At 41.4% G+C, this 10518-nt stretch overlaps 1 protein-coding gene across 1 annotated transcript; it reads left to right on the forward strand.

Moving 5' to 3' along the window:
* The first annotated feature begins 1230 nt into the window (after positions 1-1230).
* Positions 1231-9954, forward strand: LOC109912892 (6-pyruvoyl tetrahydrobiopterin synthase). The gene is made up of 3 exons (XM_048592756.1): positions 1231-1450; positions 6245-6324; positions 9352-9954. The coding sequence occupies exons 1-3, from the start codon at positions 1362-1364 to the stop codon at positions 9414-9416; spliced, it is 234 nt and encodes a 77-aa protein (XP_048448713.1). The 5' UTR covers positions 1231-1361; the 3' UTR covers positions 9417-9954.
* The last annotated feature ends 564 nt before the right edge of the window (positions 9955-10518 follow it).

Raw genomic sequence — 10518 nt, forward strand, 5'->3', positions numbered from 1 at the left:
GGTCCAACTCATCCATGCTGACCAGATAAATTAATCTAGTCCCAATTTCCAGCATTTGGCCCACATCCCTCTAAACCTTTCCTATTCATATACCCAATGAAATGCTGTTTAAATGTTTATAGTTCCACCACTTCCTCTGGCAGCTCATTCCCTTAAATCTTTCCCCTGTCACCTTAAACCTATGCCCTCTAGTTTTGGACTCCCTACCCTGGGAAAAAGGCCTTGGCTATTTACCCTATCCATGCCCCTCATGATTTTATAAACATCTGTAAGGTCACCCCTCAGCCTCCAATGCACCCAGGAAAATAGGCCCACACAATTCAGTCTCTTCCTATAGCTGCAACCCTCTAACCCTGGCAACATCCTTGTAAATCTTTTCTGAACCCTTTCAAGTTCACAACATCTTTCCTATATCGGAGAGACCAGAAGTCTTTAAGAAGTCTTTATTCCATCTTACCCGACCTGCTACTCTCTGACCCTCATCTCCCATATTACCATGTTCTGACATAGTTTATCCCTATTCTTTGATATACCGCATCTTTCCATGTTTGAGCCCTTGCCCTCACTATTTTGTTCAGGTGTAGACTGTCCGAATGGTACAGCCCTCAAGCTCCCCAGGATTGGTGTCAGTGGTCCACACACCGAAACCCACTTCTCCCAATCAATCTTTGAGCCACCTATTCCTCTCTCTCAACTTTCTGTACCCTATGCCTATTTGCACGTGGCTCAGGTAATAATCCAGCAATTACAACCTTTGTGGTTTTGCTCTATAATTTAGTGCCTAGCTCCTCATACTCCCTGTTCATAATCTCCGAGTTCTAACTATCCTATTGGTACCTATGTGAACTACGACCGCTGTATAGAGCGAAGGTGGGTAGGCACCACTGAATTTATCTATGAGTTTCAACTCTATTTTTTCCTTCACAAGATTTGGTACAGAAGATGTCACTGAGGTAAATGCAATTATGTTTACAAAGGTGGTCATATATCATCTGATGAAATGTCATATATCAAACCAAATTTGACAAACGTCTGTCATTCAAATGTGTTACATATTTTTTCCAAATTAAATATAAATGAGAAAATAACTTATAAATTAAAAGTAAAAACAAAGTATTTACACTTTCCCTAAATTGCTTTATTTTCTATTTTCAAAGCCGCCTTGACAAATATATATAAGCAACAGCAACGTGAAGGTATTGAATGCAAAAGTGCAGCTGTGTGGATGTTTGGGGTTTGGAAAGATGTGATGATCAGGCGGAAGTGAGTTGGAAGTCGGATGACTGGTGTGCTGTACGTGCCTTCTAACCTGCCGCATTGAGGCTGTGTTGGTAACTGGAGATCAGGTTGTCGCTGCACTCATGGAAGTGGGAGAGAAGCCACTGAAACCGACCAGGACGGCGCTGGTGACCAGAGTGGAAAGCTTCAACGCTGCTCATCGCCTCCATAGGTAAACAAATTAAAATCTGGCACCATCCCATGCGGACGTTGTAAGTTTCACTTTCACTGAGAGCAAGAACATAATATGGAAGCTTCAACAGTGAAACGTACTCAGGAAATACGCCCCGGTCTGTCTATTGTGGTGTAATTGTGCATGGGTTTATCGGTCTTATTTAACCATCTCTTCATTACATTGCCCCAAACAGAAACTCTCCTTGCACAGGGTCTCTCGTGTAGGGAGGTTGTGTCCTGGTTATTTGCTGCTTTCAGTTCCGTAACAGCGTGTGAAATTGACCTTTCACAATATCCCTGAGGTCAGAGGTAAATGCTGGGTCTGAGACAGTCCGCCCCCCCGAGAACCGCAGCTGTAACATGTCCTCTTTAATTCGGCGTAACCCATTCCCGGAATCATTGCATCCTGTTTCGTAACGGGTGAGCTGTGTTGTAGGAGACCTGGATTTAATCACTGATGTGGATTGGTTCAGTACTGTAAGCCTCAACGTTTGCTTCACGTCCGTACGTCCAGGCAGGCCTGTAGTGTAGTCTGTTCTTATGGGAGACTCACATCTACCCCCACCCCCTGCAAAGGTCCACCCACCTCTGTAACAAGGCAACTGTGTCAGTGACCTCTCCTCACCCACTCGGCACACTGGCAAATCCACTTATTTACATCCGATTTATTCACTCAGCCACTTTAAGACGTGGTCTTTCCGTGAAAAATCTTTCAGGCGAATCTGTCAACAGCAGCCTGCAACAATAATACAGCACTCCTGACATAGCCAAACATCATTGAACAGTTTACACGGAGTGTTATTAACCAGGTATCTGACACTGAGCCACCTGAGAAGATAATAGGGCAGGTAATCAAAGGTTTGCTCAAATAGCTTTGTTTCAAGGATATTTAGAGGAGAGAGAAAGATAGTGAAATGAAGAGGTTTAGAGGATTCTAGTGTTTGATACTTAGACTAGGGGGTCAAAACCTAACAAGATATGCCCATTTATATCGCTATGAATTAATTATTCTAACTTGGACTGCCTTGGCTCAATGAGGATTTGCAGTCTCAAGATGTGCAGGTTTGGTGGATTGGCCATGCTAAATTACTCATAGTGTCCAGGATGTGCAGGCTAGTTGGATTAGCCATGGGGGATAGGGATAGGGTATGGGGTTGGTCAGGGTGGGATGATCTTTGGAGGGTTGGAGTGGACTCGATAGGCCATAGGGCCTGCTTCCAAACTGCAGGGATTCTGTGATTCTAATTCAGGCAGTATGCTTGTCTGATTCACATTGGTCCATGTAGAGGATTCACCATTTCAGATTGCAGTCATTGCAAATTCCTGTGCAATATCCCACTGTAGGTTTGTGGGCAAGTGTAAAAGTAGCAAACAAGCTCAGCCTTTTTTTTTAATATCTAGAGTATTGCGTTATGAATGAGTATTATTCTGCTACTTGCTGGAACCGTGATTAATCTTACCAGCCTTCTTGTGGTTTTATAAATTCTAAACTCTCTGAAACCTCCAATCTTTTACAGATTAATAATTGCCCCATAATGAAGTTTGAAATCTGTCTAGTTCTTAAACTCTTGAAAAGAAGGCTTTGTTTCAGTCATGGATGGTTAAACTCAAGTAGCTTTGCTGATGTTGCAAAGAAAGGTTGCAGGTCACAGAGGACACATCTTAAAGCCAACAAGCCAGGATATCCAAGGGTTTTGCGATCAATTTATCATGTGGCCAAACAAATATTTGTGTCCATTATGGTGATGACAGTAATGTTTATATGGGCATGATGTGTGAGGGGAACTTGGTTTGCTTTGAGGAGACTGCTGGCTAATTCTTGGCTGCTTCATGAAGTAATAATGAAGCAGGAGAAAAAGGATAATTGGACCAGGAACTTCTGAATGACAGACTGGGACACAGAGGTTTGCGAAGTACAAGAGGGCAATGTATTTGAAAATACACTGAAAGTGCTGCTACAACATATTCAAAGGGTTTGTAATCTCAAAACAGCTGTCTTTCTTAGCTGGTGGTTCATGCTTGGGTTGGTTGCAACTACACTAGAGCCCAATATTTTCTTTAATTCATTTATGGGATGAGGGCATCACTGGCTAGGCCAGCATTTATTGCCCTATCCCTAATTGGCCAGAGGGCAGTTATGAATCAGACATGTTGCTATAGGTCTGGAGCCACATGTAGGCCAGACCAGGTAAGGATGGCAGTTTCTTTCTTTCTCATGAGTGAACCAGATTGATTTATCCAACAATTGACAATGGCTTCATGGTCATCATTAGACTCTTAATTCCAGATTTTATTGAATATAAATTCCACTGTCTGCCATAATGGAATTTGAAACCAGGACCCCAGAACATTTCCTGCATCTCTGGATTAACAGTCCAGCAAAAACACCACTAGACCGCTGCCTCCCAGTATTCAGTACTCACGCTCCAATTTTTTTCAAAAAAAACTGCATGGGATGTGGGCAGTGGCTTGTTTGGTCATTTTCAGTTAAAAGTGAATTGGAGTGATCTGGAGTCATGTGTAGGCCCAGCCAAATAACAATGGCAGATTTCCTTCCCTAAAAGACGCCAGTGAGGTAGGTGGGTATTTACAACAACAGACAATGTTTGCCATTTGACTTCTTTATTTTAATTTATTTTTCTTTATTGAATTCAAATTTCCACCATCTGCTGTGGCACAATTCTCTCTTATGTCCCCAGAACAATAGCCTGGAGTTCTGGATTACCACTCCAAGGACATTACTACTATGTCACCAGCTCCCCAAATAAATAAAGCATTAAAGTGAACTCCATAATTAAATGTTTGCTTTTAATTTTTATTTTTTTTAAAAAAATGATGATGGCTGTGTTCTCAGTAGGTAGCTTCTTGTATCACTTGCTGAATTAAACTCTTGAGGGTCAGGACAGATCCCGGGATTATACTGAGTATCGTGGTATAATGGATTGTTATAATGGGGTACCAATGTGGTAATTTCAAAAGCAAATACGTCAGCCTGTGAAAGAGGCAGGTATATTTGATCATCTTGTCCTTTTTTTTTTCTGTGAATAAATCAAAATTGAGCCTAGTCATTGAAAATTTGAACTTTGAACTGTATTCTTATTGGCTGCCTGTGAAATAAAGCAACCTAATTTTTCACAATCCTTTCATCTCACCAAAGGTTTCAATCCACTTTCAAAAACAAAGGCTTATGTGATGAGAAGTGGAAAGGACACCATGTGCAATCTTATGACATAATGAGATCTGATTGTACCACCCACTGGAACAGGCATGGGCCATTCAGCCCCTTTGAGCTCATTCCACCATTCAATAAGATCATGGCTGATCTGTGGCCGAATTCCATATGTCTGCCTTTGGCTCATATCCCTCTAAATCCATTTCTTAACAAAAATTTATCTATCTCCAATTTTAAATTAACAACCGATCCAGCATACACTGGCATTTGTGGAAGAAAGTTCCAACCTCTATAATCTTTTGTATATAGAAGTGCTTTGTAACATCTCTCCTGAATAGTCTGGCCATAATTCTCAGGCTATGTGCCTTAGTAATACAATCCCTAGCCAGCGGAAATAGTTTATCTTTATCTAGCCTGTCTTTTCCTGTTAATGCCTTGAAGACTTTGGTCTTAACCTTCAAAATTCTAGAGAAAGCAAGCCTAATTTACATAATCTCTCCTCATAATTTAACCACTGAAGTGTGGGTATCATCCTTGCAAAACTGGATTGTGCTCCCTCCAAGGCCAATATATCTTTCTTAAGGTGCAGTGTCCAGATCTGCTAACCCCTGGGTTGACTTCCTGACAGATAATGCAGGCACACTTTGGAACAGAATAGATTCTGATCTTTTACAGGATTTCCTGAATTATTATAAGGAATGGCTATCAAAGGCACCTCCATAACCTTGAAGTATTAGGAAATGGAATTTATTCTTCAGCTATCCACCTGTAAATTCATGCACTAGCTAGACAAAACTCTAAACTTTTCGTCCCAGCCATTAAAATGGATTAATTTGAAGCCTTGTTGAACAACTTGAACAATTCTGATTTCTGAAGAAGGGTGCAGACCCGAAACGTCAGCTTTCTTGCTCCTCTGATGCTGCTTGGCCTGCTGTGTTCATCCAGCTCTACACCTTGTTATCTTTGAACAAATTAATTTCCATTTTATTTTAGTACTGCAGCCTCCTATCCTGTTTAAGAGAAGTCTTATGGTGCAGTGTGTGTGATCCCAGGATCTGAGGCAGCAAATATTAGGCTTGTGTCCTGCTCTAGGGCTTCCTGAACATGGAAGGTATATTCACAAAGTAGTCAAACAGTATCAATCTTAAATCTTTCTAATACGCCAATGGCAGGTAATAAGTTTGGGAAAGTCCCCCAGTTAGCCGTACTTGATGCTGAGTGGCACTTCTCAAACTGTACCTTCTACTGACAAGTTGTTTGTGGAAAATCTCTCCAACTATCTGTAGAGACAGACATAAGCATTTCTTCACCTGCTACTTGCATCACTCTGACAAGGAGGTTTCAAAACCCAAACTGTTGCCTAATACCAAGGAGGCAAAAAAAAAGTTACATTTCTCATTATGTCCAATTTCAAATGCATTTCCCAATTTTTCTTTTCTTGACATCCACGTCACATATCAGACGTCAGACGTTACCCATAGAACAGAGTAAGCTGCAAGGACATTTGCACAGATTTGAGAGAGAAAAATACATGATAAACCTGTTAGAAACTCTGTGTAGTGTATGCAGTTTAGAATATTTGCTTTGAAAATGTGACATCATTTTGAACTTGTTTTCCAGCAATTGTTTAAGTGCTGAAGAGAATAGAAGAATTTTTGGAAAATGCAACAACCCGAATGGTCATGGTCACAACTACAAAGGTCAGTAATGCTTGTTGACATAATTTCGTAACCAAAGTGTGTGCATTGCAATATTGCCTCAGCCTAGATAGATAAGTGACATTGTCTAGTGAACTCTTAACAATTCCTTACTATGCCCCACAGAGCAGGCCTTCTGCAAACCAAATATCTCCGTGCAGCTAAAATCTGTTTCTGCAGTTTGGTGTTGCAATGTTTGATTGCTTCTGAACTGTAGCACATTTTCCATTCTGTGGTCTTAACTGCCAGCTGATCAGACTTCTGATTTGTGTGTGGTGCTGTTTATTTCTTAATGCAGCACATTTTCCAACCGTTGACCCCATTTCAAGACTTGAGCGTTTTCGTGATCCTTCAGTGTGACCTGTGAGAATGGGGGTGGGGGTCCTGTGAGAGCAGAGGGCCTGTTTAGAGTGGGAGCTCAGCTGGAATAATTCAGTCAGAGCTCCAGGGTTGCCGTTGCTGACTCGGATCCCATGACCCCAGACGCCCATTTTGCAAAGCACTGCGTAAATGGCTATTTCCTGAGACTCCACGCTTATAAGATGCTCTGTTGATGGCAGCACTTCCCCACAAGGTGGTGGGTGAAGTGGACAGCAAGTAAATTAAAACAGCTGTTAAACCAAATACTTGGGCTATTTTTCCAATAGCTTTAAAAGAATCTTTTTAAGTATTTGGAGAGTGGAGCTTTTCTTTCCCCCGTTCTCCTCTCACTGGATTTTTAAAAAAGCAGAGATTGCATGTTATGCTGAATTCTGTTGTTATTGAGAAACTACAGGTTGAAAAGCCTTTTAATAAAGGCTCAGAAGCTGATGGTTTCGAAAGGTTATCAAGGGCCTGTGTGTGATGAGAGATTTGCTCAGCCAATAAAGGCCCTTAATGCTTTCTCAGTTTATATCTGCTGGTTATCGCAAAGGTCTTATTCTTGCTGCATCTTTAATATCGTTGATAAAGGCAGAATTTTCAAATGGGCTTCCACTGTTCGGCTAACTGTGTTTGAATATCACCACCATTGCATCTCTTTCAGTCAGGATAACGCGTATGTCAAGACTATCAAACAATATTTTGGGGTGATTGAAACACAGATTTTTCTCTTATGGGAGCAAATGTGCCCAGTCAAGCTCTTCATCTCTAGTCTAACTTATCATGATTATTGGAAAAGAACAATGAGCTTTCATTTGTTCTACAACAACTTGGATTGAAAAAGCCTTTAAAGTTGCAAAATATCCTGTGATACTGTACAGGAGCAAAACTAGGTAAAATGTAAACTGAGCCAAAGGAGACATCCGGACTGCTGACTCTACACCTTGCTGACCAAAAGGGTGTTTTTTTTTCCCTTAAGGGGTAGGTTTCGAAGACCAATTTATAAAAATGGAGAAAAATGGAAATGTTTGTTGATGGATTTGCCCAGAGTTTAAGGGAAGCCAACAAAAATAGGGTTAAGGAAGTGTAGGATGCATAACAGTCCAAAATACCAACTTTATACGTTCCCAGGATGTCTCCAAGTACTTCAGTGCTAATTAATTAACTTTGTAAGCAAACGTGGCACAAAGTTTGGAACCATAAAGTACTGAAAATGAAAATAAAACGAATCACCAGTAAATTTGCATTAGTGTTTCTGGCAGCAGGTGGGAACATTAATCAGCATACAAGCGGTTGTTTCTCCAGTTCCAAAATTGTTATGTGATCCTTTACATCCATCTGAATGAGCAGTTTTAACATCTTGTTAATATTTCTCTTGATATCCTATCCAGAGGCTGATGTTCCTAGACAAAATGATGCCATGTTGTCAGATTACTTACTGAAGTCGTGAAACTGCAAGCTTGTGACTTGGGAATGCCACTGACCTTGAATAACGTTTGACTTCTTTTCCAGTTTCAGTTGCCATGTTCCTCTGTGTTTGAGCGAGTTACAAAACAGTGTTTGTTTTAAATTATACAAATCTATTCACTAGACACTGTTTTGGTCACCATCCAGCAGGAATGCATTAGCAGGGTGACATAAAGAAGTGTGGTTCAAAGCCCTCCAATTGCTTAAAATGGAAAATTATAGAAATGGCTTTTGTAGCAGGGCCACTATTGTTGGGAGGGAGAGAGGGGCATGATGGGATCCCCTCTGCAAAATGGCCTGCAGTTGCTGCTGCGTTCAGGCAGGGATGAGGGCATCTCCAGGCCAGCTAGGAGCATGGCATGGCAGCCTTTCACCAAGAGCAAGCTCCAAGTGGCTAGACGAGCCACTTCCATCTGAATTTTAGATTTAGGTTTTATTGTCACATGTACTCAAGTACAGGAGTACAGTGAAAAGTGTACTTTGTTCGCCATTCCTGGTGCCATCTTGGCTACATAGGTATCTAGGTACAAAAATAGAAAAGTAAAAACAAGTTTAAAAGAGTTCATCATTACAAATCTCTTTAGAATAAAGTGGAAAGATAAAGAAATAGAGATAGAAGTGAAACATTGCAGTCCTTCCTCAAGCCATGGGCCTGCAGGCACTCCACGCTGACCTGGAGGACAACTGGAAAATCCTCCACTCGGCCTCTCTCAGTAGGCCTTGATGGGCATGTGAGTACCCCCAGCCCATACCAGGAAAATGGGGCGGGTTGAATAGGAAAGCGAGTGGATAGTGTAAAATTCCGTATGTGCCTGCCTTCATTCCCAGCTCCACCACAGGCTAAAAATCCATCCCTTAGGAATTTGAATTGCAGGAAATGTGGTGGAGAAAACACAGGCTACCTGTTGTAGGGATTCACATCAGCTCATGACTGAGTTCTGGGACTGGGCCATTTAGAACTCCTCATGCTCACAGTTTATTGGTTACTTATATGTTTTAAAGACCATTGCTCCAGTAAGATTTGTAGCTGCTCCTAAATTTAAAAAAGTTACTGCATTTCAAAAGCCTGTTTTTTTTTTTTAAACAAAAAAAAGCAGTCTGTACAAACGAAACTTCATTTGATGTGAATTTTCAGTTTTCATCATCTGAGCAATGACAATTTTGTGTGTGATCTTTCTAACCATTTGTACTTGTGTTTTGCAGTGGAAGTTACAGTACGTGGGGAGGTGAGTGTGAGAATCTGCATGGGGGTAGGGGGCAGCTGGTGACGTAGTGGTAATGCCAGTGGGCTACTAAAGGCCCAGGTTGATACTTTGGTGACAAGGTTTCAAATCCCACCTCACCAGCTGGTGGAATTTAAATTCAGTTAATAAACGCAGAATTGAAAGCTAGTCCCCGTGACGACGAACACCAATTGTTTTAAAATTGGTCCACTAGTGTTCCTTAGGGAAAGAAAGTTGCCATCCTTATCTTGGCCTACATGTACTCCAGACCCGCAGGGAGATGGTTGACTCCTAGCTGTCGTCTTGATTTGACTAGCCAATCAAATCAGCCCAAGGGCAATTGGAAATGGGCAACAAATGTTGGCCTTGCCAGCGATGTCTACTCGGGAACTTGTACTAAATATGAGTGAGCAAAACAGCAAGAATTGATTCTGCCCAATTTTTTATTTTCAAGTCATAAGTACTAACATTGACTTGGTCATGCTTTTCGGGAACTATAGACTGGTGAGCCTTGCGTCAGTGGTTGGTAAGTTGACCCTGTCTAGGGGCAGGATTTTCATGCATTTGGAAAGGCAAGGACTGATTAGGGATAGTCAACATGACTTTGTGCATGGGAAATCGTGTCTCACTAAGTTGATCTGGTCTTTTGAAGAGGTGACAGAGAAGATTGATGAAGGAAGAGCAGTAGACGTTGTCTGTATAAACTTCAGCAACGCATTCGACAAGGTTCCACATGGCAGACTGGTTAGTAAGGTTAGCTCACATGGGATCCATGGGGAGCTTGCCTATTGGATACAAAATTGGCTTGAAGGTAAGGGACAGAGGGTGGTGGTAGAGGGTTATTTTTCAGACTGGAAGCCAGTAACCAGCAGTATGTCACAGAGATCAGGGCTAGGTCCAATGCTTTTCATCATTTATATAAATGATTTGAATGTGAATATAGGAGGCAAGTTTGCAGATGACACCAAAATAGGTGGGGTAGTGGACAGTGTAGATTATCTGAGAGTATAGGAGGACCTTGATCAGACAGGCCAATGGGCCGATAAGTGACAGATAGAATTTAGTTTTGATAAATGTGAGGTTGCATTTTTGTAAGGCAAACCAGGACAGGACTTAATAAAAACCAAAAGAACTGCGTATGCTGTAA

This window comes from Rhincodon typus, unplaced genomic scaffold, assembly GCF_021869965.1.
Source record: "Rhincodon typus isolate 14 unplaced genomic scaffold, sRhiTyp1.1 hic_rhity00001742, whole genome shotgun sequence".
In the NCBI taxonomy this organism is placed as follows: domain Eukaryota; kingdom Metazoa; phylum Chordata; class Chondrichthyes; order Orectolobiformes; family Rhincodontidae; genus Rhincodon; species Rhincodon typus.